The sequence below is a fragment of the Bombus impatiens genome, unplaced genomic scaffold (genome assembly GCF_000188095.3).
Source record: "Bombus impatiens unplaced genomic scaffold, BIMP_2.2 scf_1461, whole genome shotgun sequence".
Lineage (NCBI taxonomy): Eukaryota > Metazoa > Arthropoda > Insecta > Hymenoptera > Apidae > Bombus > Bombus impatiens.
This window is the reverse complement of record NT_177880.1, coordinates 873706-894112: the sequence shown is the minus strand read 5'-3', so window position 1 is coordinate 894112 and position 20407 is coordinate 873706. Positions and strand designations below refer to the sequence as shown.

Here is a 20407-nt window from a genome sequence, read left to right as displayed (position 1 = left end):
GGCGAAGCCACAGAGGCTGGCTTCCGGTCACGCATCATCGACGGAGCCGTCGGAGGCACGCGAGGCCGTCGAGATCCAGGAGATGGAGGTGGAACAGGAGATGAGAGCGTTACTCTCTTCATCGAGCCCAGTAAAGTCGCATCCTAGCAACCTGGCTGGGACGCCACCGCACAAACTCTGCCTGGAGACAAGCTTCACGTCGTTGCAAAGCCCCTCGGAGTTTCCTCAAGCTGGTCGCGAGCTGAGCGTCGACTCCAGGGGAATCCCATGGGAATACGTCAGTCTGGCCAGCGAATTGCTCAACACGCCCAGGGCCGACGAGACTAAATCGTAAGAATAGCAATTATACGTCTGGACGACAAACTATGGTCCGTGACGGAGGACCGACGTTAAATGGATGCCGATATATTAGATTTACGATGAGGATTTTAAGTCAACGAAAAGAACGATATAACGATGTAATAACTTGGTTGTTTTAGGGATAATAAACGTACGGGTAGAAGAATATTCCACGTATTTGTATTTGCACTGTATTTTGCCGAATTTTATAAAATATTTATGTAAATATTTACGTCCGAGGCAGGAAATTTATACGTTAAATTTCGATTTGTATATTTGCATTCGATGCGTTTCTAATCTCATTCGAACTACATACATAGGCGCGAGAAACAATCAAAATAGTATTCCATCGAGTTTAAGGAACCTCATATATCACGCTCTCGTTCACGTTCGCTTATGTTTCACGTTTCACAAGGTTCACCGCTTCGGCAATCGCGCACCTAAATACTCATTGCACTCCATCAGACCAGACCATCTAACGGAAAACGGTTCTTCCGAAGAATTGCGGCTTAAGAGGAACACTTTACGCTCTAATAATCAGACATCGTATATTCTTTCTTGTCTTCGATCATAAAATGTTGCTCTTTAGCTGCAGTTTATTTTTTATCTCAAGAGTTATGTCAAGCAGTTTCTTCTTGTTCGTCTTTTTTCTTACTTTTTAACACGAAGATCGAATCGTCGAAGCGACTGGGACGAGAGCTCTCGAACGGCGCCACTAGCCACGCCGGAAACACTCTCGGAGGCGTCGAGCAGTCCACCATCGCCGGTACCACCACCGAGACCGATGAGGCGTACACCCAAAATTTCGGGAAACTTGTCAACGGCGGCGGACGACTTGAAGAACAATCTTCACTTCGCTATGCTCTCGGCGAAGAATTACTTCCTGAGGGAAGGGAACAACGGCAGTAACACAAGCAGCGGCAACAGCGAGGCGAGCTACGAAAGCGCCAAGAGCTTAACCGCTGGTCTTCCGCCGCCAGTACCGAGAAGACGGGACTCTGTTATCGTCAGGAGGTAGCCCAAATATTTTTGTTTTTTTCTTTTCTTTTTTTTTTTGGAATTCGAAATTATTTTTTTATCCTTAAGGTAATATTTATGGAAAATTGCAGAGAGCAAAGAGTGTGCACAGCTGCCTGCTGCAGAGACGACTTGTCGGAAAACTCCTCGTCGCAAGCCTCTTCCCATTCATCTAGGGCGTCTCAAACGTCGAATCGAGTTCAATCAGGTTTCCCCGTGGAGGAACACGAAACGAATGGATCCAGCTTGGACTTTTTCGAAGCAAAAGTATTCGATTATTCTATAAGACATCATATTTTATAAACTAGATAGATTTGCACTTTCACAACGTTAACATATTCCTGTCGTTTTCAAGGGTTCTTCTGGACAACGTGATAGCAGTAACGACGTGTTCCTCAGTGTCAGAAGTTCCCCAGAGTGTAAAGGTTTGATGGCACCAGCTACGGATTTAGGGGCAGAGTGGAAAAAGAAATTTGACGCAACAGGGCTGCCTGGTGATGCTTCGTTACCTCTTCTACGTGGACTATCGCCGACACCTACGCACGGGCAACATAGTTCGCCATTTTTCAACGCGAAACGCAAGAAATACGTTTATCCGATTACGCTGGTTGGTCGAGGCGAAAGTAGCGTTTAATTGCAAAATGTTAGACCGACCGGGGACCATAGAAATGAGGTGGGATAGATTTAAAGTGTCTGTGCCAATGTCACATTCTTCAGTGTGATCGTTTAGAATCATTCCCTTAAACCCTTGGATGGATGAACATATGAAATATTCTAAAATGAAGGGGCCATATATCTATGTTGCCTCTTTTTATACGATCTTTCACTGAAGTATGAAGACAGTAAACGGAAACTCGATATGTAGAGAAGTTCTGAAATTTCTCGAATAATAGATAGATAGCCAAATTCGAATAATATGATTTTTATCGTAGTATAAAAATACTACTTTTCGTTTTCCTTTTTGTACAGCCATTTCTCGAATGAGACGAAATATTTTCTGATTCAGAACGTTTTCTGCCAACTAAATGATAAACCAAAGGACAAATAAGATACAGAGTTAATTACATATACATTAAAGATCTAATAAATAAATATACATATATAAAGACAAATAAGAAAATTAGCAAAAAGGCAGCGGATTATATGAATGACGATTTACACGAATGAAGATGCCTTGTCACTCAAAAGAAATATCAACTTTTAAGGATAACTTCTAAGAATATAGATTCTTGTTCTTTTTAATCTGTTGATTGTTATAACATGGTAAAAACGTGTAAACGTCTATAAAAAAAGTTGCACTGGCCTACTCGTCAATCGCATTTAGTACCAGCTTTCTGTACAGTTTTCAAAAGAATTATATGCGTGCATTTTTGTACAGTTTTTAATAGAGTTAACAAAGTGTGATATTGTCTATATGATTCTGTCACTTAACATTATCTCTTTTACTTAATGTTCGAGATCTTTCATTATACGATTGAACAATACTTTCTATTACATTTTTTTACTAATCTTTCGATGGATGCAAAAATGGGACTGAAAAGGTATATAGATTACGCGTAAGATGTAAAATATGTAGCTGGTAAGAAGATATAATTATGTAACAGAAAAATATGAGCTACGAAACATAATTTTTATCAACAATCTTTTAATAGTTGAATCTTTAAAACTACTGTATTTATGTAAAAAAATAGAAAAAATATATTTGATCTATTTAATTTTTAGCTTACGCGATAGATATTTAGAAAATACTATACATATAATATATAAATATTAGAGAAATATTGTAAGTGACATTTGTAGAATATCATTAGCAAAAAGTGATACATTGCGAAGTAATTCATTTAATGTATTAAAATATACTTTTCAAAAAATAAAAATGCCAATTCAATACTTTATTTTTCCTCTCCTACTTTACTTTCTTAATTTAAAAACTGTTTTATTGTATCAACATATGTTTTACAAGAATTTTTAAAAAATAATTAAATAATTAATATTCTAAGAGAGTTGTGTGAATTTAAAAAACCCTTTATTGTATCGCAGATGCCCATGGTGGAGTCATGGGTTGTGGATTTTGTAAGTACGACATTACAACTGCTGATATAGATAACATAAAACTGCTGAGTATTTGTTTAGTATCGTCACTTACTTTAGAATTAGCAAAACTAATACATGAGCAATATAGTGAAACCCATGCACACCATTTTAATCTCATCATTAAACCACACATGCTAAAGGTCATTCCTAATATATTCATATAATCTGGAGTTGCACTGTCGTCTGGTTGTGCCTGACTGCCTGATACGCTCGGTTTGTACCGAACTTCTCGTTCTGGACGTCTAGGATCCGATGAACTGTTCATTTTATAAACTGAAATTTACATATGAATCCAAATTTAATAACTATTTATTACAGAATCATAAATCATCAAAAGTTTTCAGGTTATCAAATTATGATAGATCATGATAAAATTATTCCAACACAAATTAATATTAAACGATAATAGTTCAAAATTATATAAGTTCACTTACCAGTATAGTAAATATAATATATAAAAAGTAACTTGTATGAACAATTCTGATTTAACAATGACAATTAAACAAATGATTACTGACGTACATATTTCCTTTCAACCAGTGCTTTTGACCAAATACACTAGTAATCCTTAGTAATTTTATCTCTGTCTTCAGGGATAATTTTTATATCTAACATTCTGATGAGTTTAAGAATACCCAAACAATTTGAAAAACTAATTTATTTTATTTTTAAATATAAATTTTAAACATTAAAGTTTAAATATATTTAGCACTATCAGTACGTAAACGTATTTATTTTTCACATTTAATTAATAATTATTGAATTCTCAATAATCACTTTCTTAATATATTGAACATTGAACATGCATAAAATTTCCTAAAGTTGGTACCTCAAATTGAAATCATAGATATACAACGTACGATTTATACAACGTGCAATACGTATGACACCTGATATCAGATATTATTCTTGTTATTCAATGTTTCCATAAATAATTGTAAATATTTTTATTGTAGAAGTTAATTTAAAAAGATATATAGTTTGAAAATGAGTATAATACCGTGCACATCGTGGGTAAAAAAAGGTGTTGCTTCTGCAAACCCTGCAAAGGTTAATCAAGTTTAATATTTTTGGTATGAAATTTAATTTGTTTAATCTAATGGGCATAGTTTACCAATTTTTCAGATTCAACTAACTCCAAAAGAATTAAACCGAATCATAAAACACAAACAACCTGAATTAATACTGTAAGTATTATAGTAATATCTGATAGCTTTAAAAAAGTATTTCACAACAGTAAAAATATTTCAATTTTTTTAGACCTGTTGGAAATGATTCAGATAAAAAACACAATAAAAAAAAACGTGAAGTAGGATCCTCCGAAATAGACGAATATAATTTTGACAAATATGATGACGAATGTAAGATAAATATTATCATATTATAACATAAATAATTTAACTTTTTAAAAAATTGGTGTTAATATACAGCAGGTAATATACACTGTAATATTGGTAATATTGCAAGTTTTGAGGAAGATGGAATAGACCCTTTTATAACAGAAGAAGATGATGATTCAGAAAAAGATGATGATATTATTAAAAGTAACGACAATCTTGTACTAATAGGCCGTGTAGAAGGAGGTGGTAGTATCCTAGAAGTATTTGGTTTGTATATCAAATAAAAATCATAATTTTTTAATGAAGAAACTTTAATCCTTATAAATAATTTCTAAAGCACAAGTTTACTTATTTTTTAGTATATAATCAAGATGAAGATTCATTTTATTGTCATCATGATATATTGTTACCATCATTCCCATTGTGTATAGAATGGCTTGATTTTGATCCTTCAGATTCAAAACCAGGTAAGTATGAAATATTTTTATGCAGCTACAAATTTTGTATAAACTTTTTTATTCATTATAGGTAATTTATGTGCAATTGGTGATATGACTTCTATCATACAAATATGGGATTTAGATTTAATGGATTCTTTAGAACCAGTCTATAAACTTGGTCGCAAATCAAATAAAAAGAGAAGTCAAAGCTATGTTGGGCATAGAGATGCTGTATTAGATTTAGCATGGAATAAAAATTATACGTTAGTATCATCTACTAATTAAAATGTTTGTTTGAAACTTCATACACTCACTAATAAAGCAGCTTTTTTTAATACTCTTGTAGACATGTACTTGCTAGTGCATCTGCTGATCATACAGTTCTGTTGTGGGATTTAGAAATTGGGGTACCTGCTAACAAATTTACATCTTTTGAAGAAGAAATTCAGTCATTAAAATGGCATCCAAACGAAAGTCATTACTTATTGACAGGTTGCGCAGATACGTATGTCTATTAGTTTTCAATCATTTATAGAAATTTTTTAATTATAACTGAAATACTTACATGCTTAATTTCTTATTCAGGCTGGTAAGATTATTTGACTGTAGGTATGAAACAATTGTACAGTCATGGGATGCATTAGGAGAAGTGGAAAAAGTGTTATGGAATTCATTTGATTCAAATTATTGCTTAGTAAATATATGAAATATATTATTTTTGTTCGAAATAGAATTTACATTATACTGGTTGAAATTATTTTAATTGTTATTTTTGGTTTAGGTCAGTACCTCTAATGGGTATATACAATATATAGATATTAGGGAAGACAAATCAATTTGGGATGTGCAAGCTCACACAAAAGAAGTCATAGGTAAATTATATAAAATTGATATATGAATAATGTGTAATATACATAAATATGAATTATAACTAGATTTATTATGATTTTAGGTTTATCACTTAGCTCATCATGCCCTGGACTTTTAGTTACTTCAGCAAACGACGGTGTCATAAAGGTGTGGGATATTATTAACAACAAAGAGCCACGGTCTATTTGGGAAAAAAAGACTAATCTTGGTGCTTTGTTATGTCTTGCACCCAACCCAGATAATCCATTTGTATTTGCTGTTGGTGGTGACAATAAATCACATAATTATAAAATATTTGATCTTTTACAAATACCAGAAGGTATGTTAATATACATATAATATCAAACTTTTATATAATAATTTTGTTATTGTTAGCATCTTAATATATATTTTTAACAGTACGCGAGAGGTTTCGGGAACGGAAGTTACAAAACAATATCAATGATACCAGAACACAAGAAGAAAAAGAAGGAATGATGGATGTAACTGAAGATAAGAATTCAACGATTCTACATACAACTAATACAGCATCCAAAAGAACAGAAAGGTATAAGTAAACAAGTACAATAAAGATTTCAAATTATATCTCCAAAGATTGTATATCCATAGGCACTTGTGCTACTTTTTACTTGTATATTGTTTTGACATAAATAAATATTTGAAAGACTAAACTAAAAGTTGTATTTTTTCTTCTTAAAACGTGTAATTTATTTTTTCTTTGTAATAATATATTGTTAATTTCAACAATATTTTTCGAAAGTTTTACAATCTGTACAACATAGTATGTAATTCTGTTCTAATAATTTACAACACACACAAATCCAATTTTATTTTAACATATTTTTACACATTGAAGACAATTGATACAAATTTTTGATTTGTATTGATCCAATGTAGAAATATCATAATATTTATTAAATTATTAAAAAAATATCGTTTTTTAAATCAATGAACGATTCCAGTAGTTGGAAATATGGACTTTGAAGTTGTACATTATAAAGTATAAAACATTTGCTGTAACTGTAAAAGGATTAAAAATACATTATCTTCACGATGATAATATAATTTAAAATATCTTTAATTTTTTATCTGAAGTAAATTAAAATGATTTACGAATATATTTAATTTACAAATATTAAACGCAAATTTTACATTCATCTTGTAAAGTTTATAAAATTGATGACATTTATGAAAAACAATTGAGAAGTAGCCGCTACAATTTCATTTCTCTATGTTATAAACTCTTTAAAACATTGCATGATTATATAATTTTTGGTACCTGAATATGTATAAATGTTTGTAAAAGTATTATTTACTTTCATGTTTATGATAAAGAATATTAACTTTAATGACAAATTACATTTTATAGTTCAGTCTAACTAGCATACAAATATTTTACATGGATTTAAAAAGAATTGGTTGTATAGCATATTAATATCTTTCCATTACTTATGAAATAATCATATTGTTTATGGTCCTTATAGTCACAATAAATTTTGTATGAGTCAATTCGATAATGCTATTTCTTATCTGGTAACGTAAAATATGTAAAAATAAATATAAAAAGAACTATAAATCACAGTTACAAGTGATTGGGCAGTTACTAATATGAGCTAGCTTTGCAGCTTTTATGCTCTGCTGTAGTACCAGTAATAGAAAAATGATAGTCTTTTGTAACATTGTTCCAATATTTGTGATTTTACTACATAAAGAAATTAATATTTAGTAAATTGGTCAAATATTTTCCAGTAATATTACATTGAATCTATATATCCTAATACTATTAAAGTATGGAGGCAATATAAGAAGTACATAAAAGTTACATTTGTCGTGTTTCATAACGAGAATAGTGAGCAACCAAAATTAACAAAATTTTTTGTTACAAATTCAGATATTATCTAAAATATATATTAAACCATGTGATACCTATTTCAATTTATATTATGTAGTATGTTATGTAATTTAATCGCATATCTTTTTATGTATATCTATATATAAATTAAAAATTTCTGTGTTAGTGAAATTAACTGCTATTAAAGTGTAAAGCTTGGAACAGATCGAATTTGGAATGGGATAAAGGTATATACGTACCAATGCCAGTTTCTTAGTTCTTCTTCACAGCAATTATTAAATAAACAAGATAAATACCTCATATTATACATAAATGAGTCAAAATATTCTAATTAACAATAATGTTACAACATGCTTTCTGGCAGTGGCGTCATAGATTCAATGAAAGTCATGTGGACATTGTTATGTCAACAATGGGTGTATCAAATTCCATTTGCCATATTAAGGCATATAATGCATTTGTTACAATTAATATTATATAAATAGAGTAATACGTAATATCCGAAGTTGCACAAATAAAATTATCTAAAATATGTAATTAAATATTAAAGATCAATTTGGAATATTATCAATCTATGAAATAAATAAATTTAACTAACTTTTGTTGTTGCTTTTAGATGTCAAGATTACTGTTATGAAACAATTTTTTTTTATGTCAGTATGTAGCAACAATATACAACATATTTCTTATGTTATACTGAAGACATAATTTAATGATTCCACTGATAGCATAAAACATCTGACCTCATTGAATGTTACGTAACCTGTAACATATAGACAAAATGGTTGTTTTTGTCTACAGAATGGACCATAGTCCATAGAGATTGACAGATATAATATATTAATTAGATTAATTCATACACATATGTGTTACAGCACTGAGCTAAGCATCTGTTCCTATATCCAGACTTCTGGAGTCTTGATTAGAATCATGCTGACTTCCATTTTCAGAAGAAGCACTGCTAGACAAACCAGATTGATCTGAACTTTTTTTCACTTTGGGCTTATATTCGGTAATAACGACAGTAACATTGTTCACTGTCACTTCATTGGTCTGAGCCGTACTACGATCTATATTTTTTAGACGAGGTGGGTGCCTATTTTTACGCCTTGGTTTGTCCAATTTACGATCTTTTTCTTTACCGCTACTAGTTGTACTACCCCCACTTGCACCTTCCTTCTTTCCAGGTTTCAAAAGTGGTACATATTGTTGTTGCGCAACCTACATATAGATTAATGTTAATAAGATTATATATTATTAACTCGTATTGTAAATTTATTATACATTATTGCATTTATAACATATAGTGAAATACTATAATATTGTAACCTGTTGTGCCACAAGTTGGGGATTAATACGGGGTTTCCGCGTAGAAGTTCCTTTACGGACGTCACACATGAGGCACTTAAATGCTTCTGCTGTATTTCTATATGTGCAAACACTGCAGTCCCAATAGTTTTCTTCCAAAACCTTCGCCTGACGTTTTCCACTTCCCGAATGGTTCATTGTTCATGAAAGTCAGTTGTAAAACACTGTACCTTCTCAAAAGAGAGTTAGCCTTCCTGTACGTGCTTTCAGCCTCATTAAAAGTGATTTTGTGAACACTGTATACTTTATGACAATGAGAATGCTCTAAAAGAGCAGGAATAAAGATATGCAATAAAGAAAATGGACAATTGCCTAAGATAATATTCTGTGCATCAACTAAACAAGATACACAATTGTCGGATGTATTCATCTTTGCTATATAAGCCATACATATCCGTTTGTTGTGACATTCTGATGTACATGTTTTAAAGTATATCTAGAACAAATAAAATATACATTTCTTATCATAATGTGATAAATAAATTGTTTTTAATGCCTAACAAAAATTTTATAATGTATTCGTGATTGTATTTATCCTATATCTTATGGTAAATAAATTTGTTATATTTATTGTTACTTAATACATAGGCACACGTACGTTTATGCTATAAAATGTTGTTTAAAAAATTAAATCAACTTGTTACAAAAATTTATAATAAAATAGATCTTTCTGTAGATTATGATAAAATATTTATTTAATACGTACGTACCGATTAAAAGTACCAATTTATGGAACTTTTTGCACAGTAACGGTTATCCGTCGTTTTTTGTTATTGTATTACAAATGCTTGCTTTTCCACTTCAAAAACTTATATTAAATATCCATGGGGTAATGTATAAATAATAAAATCTTAATTGTGGAAAGTTCAAATACTATTTATGGTATAAAGGTTCCAAACATTCTTTTCTCTAATGAAACAGATGGAATTCTTCACTTGCATATAAAAGTAGCATTATTCCACATATACGATGTTCTCCTTGTCAGTATTATCAGTATGTCTTATACACATACACTAGACACTCTGACACATTTACAGTCAAGACATCTTTTTTATGTTTTGTGTTATTGTAAAACGGTTGCTTTACACATAAAACTTGGTAAAAATCAACTAACTCGAAGATATTGACAAACAATCTACAGCGCTGTTCCTCTATAGGTCGAACAGCGGAATGTTGAATACGGACTATGGACTAAAATACTGTTCGGTTTGGCAACATTGTATGGACCAGCGTTGTATGCTGTAACAGAAAGGCCCTTTTCTACTTGTTTAATTATGAAAAATATGATACATATTAATATACTTTATTGTGCTGGTTGTACTAAATTTTTAAATAACACGATAACGCAGCGAAACATAAATTATTACGAATATTACTTCACAATAATATAAAAAAAAAGATATATTATAATTTTCAAACAGATAATTTATATAAAAAAGATGTTTTGTATACAAAATTTTCAATTGTTTTAATTCTTTGTCTTATTAAGAATTTCTGTAGCGTTTTACGTACTCTCTATTTTATGACGTATAAGCAAAAAACAGCTTGCAAAATATAGGCCTCAGATTAACTTTCACACATTCCTGAAAGTTTTCCCATACAGTAGTAGTTGTGACAGTGCCGGACACTTGATAATTCCAACTGTTAAGTGGGTGTTTTTTTCTTTTACTAAGTTTGATAAAAAATAATGCAACGTATGTAAATGTAATTACGAAGATAAATAACAGTCTGTTATAGTAAATTGGGCTAGGTGGTATGGTATGTTGTATAACCATTTACCAGTTTTGACATTTAAAACTTTCAAGGTTAACGAATATAAACAATAATAAAGATTATATATTACTTTTTTCATATGGAACAGAATTAGTATAATGAAAATAATATGGAAATTTGTTCCTTTTTGTCAAATTTGTTAAGCATTTAGAAAAAATATATTAGATAGTTTTAAGTATATATAATAGAAATTTGATATACTAGGACATATCAAATGGGATGGATAAGTCATGGGATCATCCATGGACTACAGATGAAATGCGAAAAAAGAGAAGGGAATGGAGTTTAGCAGGTGATGCAGGACTCCTTAAACATCTGCAGCAATTTTCTAATGTATGATTGAAATTGGTGTAACCTATTAAAATTATACTTGTACAAGATTTATATTTACCGACAATATTTGTTATAGAATGTGGTATCAAGGGCAAATAAAACTCAAGAAGCCTTAGATTCACTGACAACACAACTAAATGAAACAGCAATATTTATAGATAATGTTACCAATACATCTTTGGCTTTAGCCAATACTCAATTTATTGAAAGCCGTGTACAGGAGGATAATATAGAGATTGGACAACAAGCAGAAACATCAGTGGAGGTAGTTGGAGATTTTTACGATGTAAGATACTGTAACTTTTTTAAATTATTACTATATCAAAATTTGTTTATAGCAAGGTAAGGATGAAGATTCTGCAACTGCAGATTTCATAGCTAGTGTGAGTGAAAGTGTCAAGCAAGGCCTAAATATAATGTATGAAAAATACAAGGAAATGGAGTTTGTTGATAGTGATAGTGAAGAAGAGGACAATAAAGTAGTACTAAGGTAAATATTATAATAAATATTATAAAAAATAATCTAGTAATTATTTTTATTTATTATTGTTTTTATTATACATATATAAATAAAATATCGATAATTTAATTACAGTGTTGTATTGGGACCAAATAATCCATACCAAGATCGACCTTTGCCTTATGTCATTGGCTCAGAAAAATGGAAAAATTCAAATAAAATTGGTCTAGAAAGCAGTAGCAGCAGTGAATCTGAACAAGTAGACGAAGAAGAAGAAGAATCAGAAAGCGAAGATGATACCACAGCAGCATTTAAAGATTACAGTATGAATGCTGCACCAAAAACAAACATTGTTGGATTATTACCTTCTTTGAATGAATCGGATTACAGTAAAAGAAATGATATGACATATATTATAGGAAATGACAAAATGGATGCACTTAGTCAAAATGAAATAGATTCAGTACCTGATTCAGTTACTCCTACTGATAATGCATCAAAGGTTCCTATTTCCTTTTTCTTTAATATATATACTCTTGTATGATGTTCTTTACACTACACATACATGTTATAAGATCTTCATACTTTGATTTAGATACCATTGCCGAACAATATAACACCAAATTTTGCAGAAGAATTAGCCAAGCGATTAGGTACAGTTCGACAGACTGAAAAACCTGTTGTAGATGAAAAAAATGAGGCATCGATAAATCGATTTAAAGGTATTTACATGAATTAAATTTAATTTGATTTTTATCCATATTTAATTTTTATTATATTTTTTAGATGATTTATTTACACCAGAGGAAGATGAAAACATCTTAAATGATAAATCTAAAACTATAATCAGTAGAAGTAAAGGATTTTTAAATGATCAATTTGTAGAAAATGCATCCAAGGAAAGACAAATCAAATCGTATAAGAATAATATTATACCTGCTAGCATTGATGTGCCACCTCCAATTAGTGCTGTTTGTAAGTTTCTCGTAGCTTATAAGCTTTCGTAATTTACATATTTGCGTCTTTTCAAGATGTTTAATAAGAGGGATTGTATTTACAGCGACGAAACCAAAATCTGCAATCGATGATCTTTTCGGCGATGCTGATTCTGACATTTTTTCCCCGAAAAATACAATCACGAAAAATAAATATTCTAGCAATAATAATCAGTCAGAAAAGACAGAAGGAACGCGAAGGAATCATTTAGAGATAGCATCATCAGTAACTAGTAATATGACTACGAGTACCCCAGAAACTAACGTAAATACTAATTTATTTAGCGATGATGAAGATGTTGGTGACCTCTTCGGATCGTCTAAACATCAACAACTAAATAAAAAGGTAAGATTGCATAAAATAACTATTGTTAACAAAATACTTCACTTACAAATATTATAATGGAACTGCAAAATTAATATTTCATGTGATATTTTAGAAACCAGGGGGAGAAGTATCGATATTTGGAAATATCTTAACTTCAGAGAATGAAAATAAGCTATCTCGTAGGATATCGCGAACTCAATCATCTGGATCTTCCGGAAGTAATACACCAGCAAATTATGAAATTAGTGGTAGCAATGAATCGGTACTTGATCGTTCGCGAAATGTTATTCTGAACAATAATATTAACGAACAAGACTCTATTGTGACAGCAAGGAATAACGCAGAAAATTCAAACATTGTTAATGAAAGTAGTTACAGCAGTGGAATATCAATTCATCCACCAAGTATTAATAATACAGGTGGTTCAAGCATAGGGTAAGTGCCAATTTTATTACTAAATTAAATTAAATTAAAGTAAATTAGATTAAATAACAAATCAGATGATTTAGATTATGGACAATAATATATTTTGCTAAAAATAAAGGTATTATCGTCCCTACGATTGTCGGACCATGTTTAATGATATATCGATAAAAATTTATATCGTCATTGTTTTTTTATACGCGCGAAAAACAAATGCACGTGCCATGTACATCAAATGTCATTGAATTGATGATCCAAACATTAGTCATCATTCATTACGTTGCGGTGATTGTATCGGCTACATGCGCGAGCTCAAGGCGAGCTCCTTTAGTTTATTCGTATCTCGTCCAGAACTAGTATCTTGTAGGCATATATTCGATCAACACATTTTTAATTTCATTTATTTCTAATTATAGGAAATCTAGTAAGTACTACATTATCTCATGGCTATTATTCATCTGGCATTATTCATCCCTAACGCAATAACAATTTTTCAATTTGCACAAATAAATTCCGTATCATATTGGTAGTGGGATATGTTTAATTAAATTAATTAATTAATAAACATTTCTAGTTTTTATGTATAAGAACATGATATGTAGAACAATGAATAATATTACTGTCCATGTGATACTTAACAAGTATATATGTATTGATTTAAAATCAAATCACTTACAAAAGTCCTGTTATATGCCTGTCTGAATGATGCATGTGTCTCTAATCTCTATAGTACGTCTCCACGGATAGATCCTCGTACTTTCTAAAAGCTATTATATTTTGTTGAATGGTAATTCAATTTTTTAGAATCCAATCTCACATGCCAACTTGTCATAGACAAGATTTCTCTCGCTGTAATCTTGTTTCTGTCAATAGCAATTGATTCATTTAGCACGTTATAAATTATCGCGTTATGTCTCTTGAGAATTTATTACATGCAATTATGGATTTGTTTTGCCGCGAGTTATTGATAATTCTATATCGGAAATTGTATTGTACTATATTATCGTTATACCTATTTTTGCATTTTAATGCATCGCATAAGTGTATTCAATGATTTTATTACGTTTCGCGTACACATGATATTGAATAATTGAATTATGAGAAATTGTTGCGTTGAAGAAACTACTAGCGTCATGAAATCTTACCATTTCTTATATAAATTCATTTTAGACATTGCATTCCACATTTTTTAATCTTTCTTTGATCTGCAAGCGTTGCCTTATTGATTTTGTTACGATATATTTAACTCTATACATTTTATTAATACGCACCGTGTTTTAAGTTTCATGTTTCTATTTGCTTTTGTTTTGTAATCTTGTAACGTATTCTTCAGAAGGAAGCTTCTACCATAAATAAGGCATATCTTTTAATACAGAGAATGAAATACTATTCTTCCAATTTAATTCAAGATAAGCAATAAAAAAGAAAGAAAAGAAAACAATTTTGAATTCACTTTAATAGAATATTATATTATTATTTTTTATTTCTATTTTTATGACCGTTTTGTTTTAGCGTTGACTTCCAGCCACAAATGACATCAACGCGTTTAAAATCGGAAGAGATCTATCGGGAACAAATCACCAGTGACAGTCTGTTCACTGCACGTACACAGAATCCAGCGAATGCTACTTCAATTTTAAATTCAACAAATAATCAACCGCAGGAAGAATCGATAGAAGATGTACTGTCTATAGCGCAAGACGATGTATTCGAGAACGAAGATCTGTTTGGCCCACCCCCGTTACCAAAAGCGGATTCAAAACCGGCAAAATCGAAGATGCCTTCGTTATTTGACGATTCCGACTCTGGTGACGAGTTGTTTTCAACGACCAGTTCAGGTTCTAGATCGCAAAGGAGTAGCGATTTATTAACTTCTCAGTATTCTGATAAAATAAAATCCACGCAACGCAGAGGTCTCTTTGACGAAGAAATCGATATATTCGATAATAAGGATTCGCTAGACGTTGATATCTTTGGCATAATACCGAAACCGGTTGCGAAACAGGAAAGCAGTACCTCTAGTAGAAAATTTTTGGACATACCTGATGATGATCTGTTTGCAAGCAATATTCGAGACACGATACCAAAAAATAATGGCTTGGAGAAAAGCAAAAATGTTGCCACATCGAAGGAAATTAGGTTGTTTGACGACGACGATATCGAAGATGGCGATTTATTCGCTACGAAACCTGTCAAAAGCGAAGCTAAAAATGAGCCTGATATTTTCAACGACGACGACGAGAATGATTTGTTTTCCGTCCAGAAACCAATTGATAAAAAGCAGAAAGATAACAAACAGCCATCAGAAACGGCTACATTCGGAATAGATATCACGGATCAGAAAGTATCCACTGAGAAGAACAAAAGTAAGAGTAGCGATATTCTTTCGGGCAACGGATTGTTTTCTACTGCCATTGGATCGCATGGATTAATCTTTGAGGATGATGACTATGATGATTTGTTCAGTACCAAAAATGTATCAACGGAAAAAACAAAAGAGGATGCACATTTAAATTTGAAGACGACAGAGGATACTAAGGAACGTTCTATTAAGAATATTGAAACATCAAATAGTCCTGACATCTTTGCGAAATCTGAAGAATCAAACGTTCCTGTTACTGCGTCCACGGACATAGAACAAGATAATGACAAAGTTATGCATCGAGTTAGTAGCTCTGACGAACGCGAACCTATGCAAAATAATGAAAATGAATTAAAGAAGAGTCCTCCAAAATCTTTAGACATACATACACCTGGCACGTTATCTTCGCCTGAAAAGAACAATCAGGCAGCGAAACGCGTGGTTTCTGGGAAGATAAAAAATTTGATGGGAAGAATGGGCGATTTGAAGTTGATTTCACCTATGGATACACCACCAGTATGGCGAAAAAGCAAAGAAAAGACGGATGAAGAAGATAGTGCAGCGGATAGAGATAGCGATGACGGTGGATGTCTTAGTACACAAGGTCCTAATTCGCCGTTAAGTGTGTCAGGTAACGAAGATATAACTTTTACATTCTACACTTATAGTTTGTATCTTCATCTATAATTTTTTAACATAATATATTTGACCTAAAGGAAAATGTTGTTTTGTAGAAGACAGCACCACGCAGAAGCAATCACAGCAATCAATGATTTCGGATGAAAATAATGCAGAAAATGCCATTAGTTTCGATGAACCAGCCCAGCTAGAGACGTTGTCTACTACCGCTTCGAAGGTAATTACTAAAACATCACTGAAATATTTTGAAAAGCGAAAATAATTCCGTTGATCATATTGTTTATTTATTTTTGCTCTTTTTATCATTTTTCAGACTCGGGTTAGGATACAAGCGAGACGCCGACCACAAAGTAGGCAAGCACGAAAATCCGCTATCAGACAAAGCGGAATCGATTTTGATACCGTAGACTTCGTTGAGAATAATTCACAAGATGAGAATCAGGTTAATCAATCGTCAAGTATTTTCAATAAAGAGACCTTTACAGCTGCGAACACCAGCGCTGCCCATTCTACCGCCGCGATTTCTGACCACTTGGTTTCGTCTACCAACGATAATCTTTATAGAACCCCTGATACTAATATATTCTTGTCTGCGGATGATAAATCTGAATTAGGGAGCATAAGCAAGGAAAGTTCAGTGAGTGCTAACAAAAATACTTTACTGTCACCGTCTACGGACGAAGAAGATTTATTTGATGTACCACCTGATCTACCAGAGGATCCGCAGAAAGAAGATACACTGTTTGGTAGAGCGCCTATTCTCTCCCCAGTCGAGAAAGTCGTTTCTGAAAAGCCACCGGTTACCTTTAAAGTATTGAAAGACACGCATATTAAACAAATCGACGATATAAAGACAGAAACGGGGAAAACCGAGCAACAAAAAGAAAAGAGTAGCACGTTATCCGAATCTAGTACCACTTCCAATGTAAACGCTACAATTTCATGCGCTACTAGAAAGGAATCCAAATCAGAGGACACGAAATTCGAAGACGAATCGAAAAAAATGATCGATCCGTTACGAGATGATAGTCACGATCCGTTGAAAGATCCCAGTCAGTTATTTGCCTTTGTTACGAAAACACCATCTCCAGAAAAAGGAAAGAATTTGTTATTTTCCGAAGACGATAGTTTGTTTTCTAGCGGTAATAAGAAATTCGTCGAAGAAAAAACTACGAAGAAACCAATTTTGGACTTGTTTACCGATGATGCGGAAAGTGATTTGTTTACGACGACTTTAACTAAAGCCGTGAAAAAGCCTTTAAAGGATACCAAGATTAGTTTATTCGATGAAGAAGACGAAGATGATAGTTTATTTGGATCCGTTGTAAAAAAGTCGACGATAGAAAACATACCCGAAAAGAGACATTCTATGGAGCAAACTGCGAAGAAAATAAGCTTATTTGATAATGATGATAACGACACAAATTTGTTCTCTGAGCCATTCGATCAAACACAGAAGTCAGATTCTGGAAGTATTCAAGAGCAATCGAGTAAAAATGATATGTTAACCAATATTACCGAGACCGTAAGGACGTCGCATATTACGGATATTTTTGCTGATCAATCGAGCGGAGAAGATGATATTTTCGCCAAGACACCAGCTTCAAAGAAAACCACTGTCACGTCGAAGTCGCTGTTTCCTTCTGACGACGACGACGACGATGATAATATTTTCGGTAAGAAATTCACAAGCGAATCGCAGGTAAACTCAGCAGAAACGCGTTCGATCGTTAAAAAAGCGGTAACGAGGGATCTAAAAAAGACAGCTGAAAAGATTGCCGAAGATCCATTGAGTGCTCTACTAGATGACTAAATATATTTTTTTCTAAAATTATATATATATTATTTATGTTTGTTGTTTAATGTATACATCTTATAAATTCGTTTGAAATTAGGATACAAAATATCGACATTGAACATATATAATACTTTCCAAATTGTATATTTATTAAAATAATAATCCAGAATTAAGTAAATTGATGATTAAATATGTATAAATTGTGAATAACGCTGTGCGTTCAAAGGTATCGCCACTGCAAAAATAATAGGAGAAAATTTAATTATATACAAGATGTATTTGTTTTTATTTATTCTTTATATAGGAATGCAAAATATATTATGATTTATAACATATATTGCCACAGATATTTTAAAGTATTTTTTCATTGTCACTGTTTTAAATAGAAATCATAAAAATATTAAAATCATAAGACAAAACTTTTATTAAGTATCGAGGACAACGAACAGCATAATATTAGACAAATAAGATAATAATTAATACTGCTTGATTGGTTGCCATCTTGTTACACAATTATTTTGCATAATTAATTTGCAAGCAGTGCTTTCACGTATACTGCATATCATGCATTCTCTGTAATTTATGTACAAGGGGTCTGCGAAATCATGGTACAGGCGGTCAGATGGTGATTTTACATGTAAAAATAAATTGAATAAAAAAGTTTCGTTTCCGAGGAAAATAAGTTTGAAAACTTATCCAAGTACGTTACGTGCATTAAGTGAAAATTTCGAATTATAAAACTTCCTGCTTGTGACTATTAATAAATATATACGCTGCCACGATTAATTTCCTGCTATTGTCATCTCCGCGTGTGTTTTCTCCGCGACAATAACTATTACTTTTCATTTTTCTATATTCAATTTGAAGGTTTTTATAAGTAAGGATAGGATTAGTACTTCTTAAGAATCATTTAATTAATCAAAAAACAAATCGTGATATTGCCCATGTTTAACAATGCAGACACGAGTAGAAACAGAAGTTTCATAATTCGAAATTTGCAGTTAATACATGGGTACATAATGCGTTTTCAGATTCATGATTACGAGTGAAACTGAAGCCTTAAATGAGAAGTCGTTATTCTTCTTTTACTACCGATTTTTGCATGTAGTATCGTCACCCAACCGCTTGTTCTATAATTTCAGAGACATCCTGTATAGTTCGTCTTATATATTTATTTGTTGACAATATGTGGCACTCGATAATGTATTTTATTGTATATATTGCATCCTCTCTATGAAACATGTATTAGTACAAATACAAATAAATAAACGAAATAAATATTATTTATATTATATTTAAAGATTTAATTCCTAATATTATCAAATAAAATGAAAAGGAAATTTATTGTTATTTGTTTTCTGTTCATTAACGAATAATCTATTTTTCGAATTTTCGTTATTCTCGGATGATATCGTACATAATTCATTAAAAGTCGAAGTGAAAAGCGTAAAACTTTTGATACATTAGAAATGACGTTATTCGGCTATAAATTTATGTTAAGTTAGATCATTGAATGGTTCAAAGGTGCATCCGGTATTTCTAAAACAATGCTGATGTACTTACAATTGAAATGAATTTATATTTATATAATTGTGGTGATTATGTAATTTTTTAAGTCAGAATAATTTTCTATTAAAATTATGGAAAGGTAAACGAAATTTATCTGACTAAATGAATTAAATTAAAAATAAAATAGAACTCATTGTTTTAAGCAAATTCAAGCACACCTATTCTGTTATACTTCATCAGGTACATATTTTGTACATTGTCCTACATAATAGATTATTCTTCATGATGATAAGGATTAATCTTCTTTTAAAGATTATTTAGTGTTAAATTTTACGTAAAATTACATAAATTCTATAAATATTTACATTATTGTAAAATATTTATATTATTACAAACTAAAAGAAGTTATGCAAAATCTTCAATAACATGTAATACTATGTATATGTGTCGTAGCGACACATATATTA

The 20407-nt window shown here is 31.5% G+C and overlaps 5 protein-coding genes and 1 long non-coding RNA gene across 27 annotated transcripts in view; 3 read left to right on the top strand and 3 right to left on the bottom strand.

The window, feature by feature from the left end:
* Positions 1 to 3244, top strand: part of LOC100746518 (sn1-specific diacylglycerol lipase alpha) — a 53843-nt gene extending 50599 nt beyond the window's left edge. For 8 of the 14 annotated variants that reach the window (XM_033324102.1, XM_033324100.1, XM_033324099.1 and 5 more), the window contains exons 15-18: positions 16 to 330; positions 1009 to 1353; positions 1449 to 1623; positions 1712 to 1990. In XM_033324102.1, the coding sequence (XP_033179993.1) occupies positions 16 to 330; positions 1009 to 1353; positions 1449 to 1623; positions 1712 to 1990 (1114 nt within the window). Of the gene's footprint in view, positions 1 to 15; positions 331 to 1008; positions 1354 to 1448; positions 1624 to 1711 lie in introns of those variants that run through there. The other 6 variants (XM_033324104.1, XM_003494036.4, XM_033324103.1 and 3 more) reach the window with 4 other exon arrangements.
* A 116-nt stretch (positions 3245 to 3360) lies between these two features.
* On the bottom strand, positions 3361 to 4045 carry LOC100746400 (protein Asterix). The gene is made up of 2 exons (XM_003494035.4): positions 3885 to 4045; positions 3361 to 3723 (listed from the first exon to the last, which is right to left on the bottom strand). The coding sequence occupies exon 2, from the start codon at positions 3713 to 3715 to the stop codon at positions 3383 to 3385; it is 333 nt and encodes a 110-aa protein (XP_003494083.1). The 5' UTR covers positions 3716 to 3723; positions 3885 to 4045; the 3' UTR covers positions 3361 to 3382.
* Positions 4046 to 4064: 19 nt separating this feature from the next.
* Positions 4065 to 6749, top strand: LOC100746281 (periodic tryptophan protein 1 homolog). Of its 4 annotated transcripts, none has more exons than XM_024371666.2 (12): positions 4065 to 4350; positions 4407 to 4500; positions 4576 to 4637; positions 4711 to 4811; positions 4881 to 5057; positions 5150 to 5257; positions 5319 to 5493; positions 5577 to 5735; positions 5816 to 5924; positions 6012 to 6102; positions 6183 to 6419; positions 6500 to 6749. In XM_024371666.2, exons 2-12 carry the CDS (start codon positions 4438 to 4440, stop codon positions 6655 to 6657), a joined length of 1440 nt encoding a protein of 479 aa, XP_024227434.1. In that variant the 5' UTR covers positions 4065 to 4350; positions 4407 to 4437; the 3' UTR covers positions 6658 to 6749. The 4 variants fall into 4 exon arrangements, with proteins under 4 accessions (XP_024227434.1, XP_033180003.1, XP_003494082.1 ...); XM_033324111.1 differs by having other exon boundaries at positions 4244 to 4331; XM_033324112.1 differs by having other exon boundaries at positions 4243 to 4500; positions 4884 to 5057.
* An 803-nt stretch (positions 6750 to 7552) lies between these two features.
* Positions 7553 to 10956, bottom strand: LOC100746161 (YY1-associated factor 2). Of its 2 annotated transcripts, XM_012392633.3 has the most exons (6): positions 10833 to 10956; positions 10031 to 10559; positions 9282 to 9756; positions 8813 to 9173; positions 8551 to 8715; positions 7553 to 8476 (listed from the first exon to the last, which is right to left on the bottom strand). In XM_012392633.3, exons 3-4 carry the CDS (start codon positions 9456 to 9458, stop codon positions 8835 to 8837), a joined length of 516 nt encoding a protein of 171 aa, XP_012248056.1. In that variant the 5' UTR covers positions 9459 to 9756; positions 10031 to 10559; positions 10833 to 10956; the 3' UTR covers positions 7553 to 8476; positions 8551 to 8715; positions 8813 to 8834. The 2 variants fall into 2 exon arrangements, with proteins under 2 accessions (XP_012248056.1, XP_003494081.1); XM_003494033.4 differs by lacking the exon at positions 10833 to 10956 and having other exon boundaries at positions 10031 to 10574.
* On the top strand, positions 10868 to 19725 carry LOC100746038 (WASH complex subunit 2). Of its 5 annotated transcripts, none has more exons than XM_012392628.3 (12): positions 10868 to 10968; positions 11298 to 11426; positions 11503 to 11691; positions 11765 to 11916; positions 12022 to 12388; positions 12482 to 12608; positions 12673 to 12861; positions 12947 to 13227; positions 13322 to 13644; positions 15145 to 16625; positions 16711 to 16850; positions 16947 to 19725. In XM_012392628.3, the coding sequence occupies exons 2-12, from the start codon at positions 11313 to 11315 to the stop codon at positions 18444 to 18446; spliced, it is 4863 nt and encodes a 1620-aa protein (XP_012248051.1). In that variant the 5' UTR covers positions 10868 to 10968; positions 11298 to 11312; the 3' UTR covers positions 18447 to 19725. The 5 variants fall into 5 exon arrangements, with proteins under 5 accessions (XP_012248051.1, XP_012248050.1, XP_012248049.1 ...); XM_012392627.3 differs by having other exon boundaries at positions 10938 to 11078; XM_012392626.3 differs by lacking the exon at positions 10868 to 10968 and adding an exon at positions 10992 to 11125 and having other exon boundaries at positions 16729 to 16850.
* On the bottom strand, positions 13827 to 15129 carry LOC117152406. Its single transcript, XR_004462786.1, has 2 exons — positions 14778 to 15129; positions 13827 to 14495 (listed from the first exon to the last, which is right to left on the bottom strand). It is a non-coding gene; the product is annotated as an uncharacterized LOC117152406 (long non-coding RNA).
* Positions 19726 to 20407: the final 682 nt, after the last annotated feature.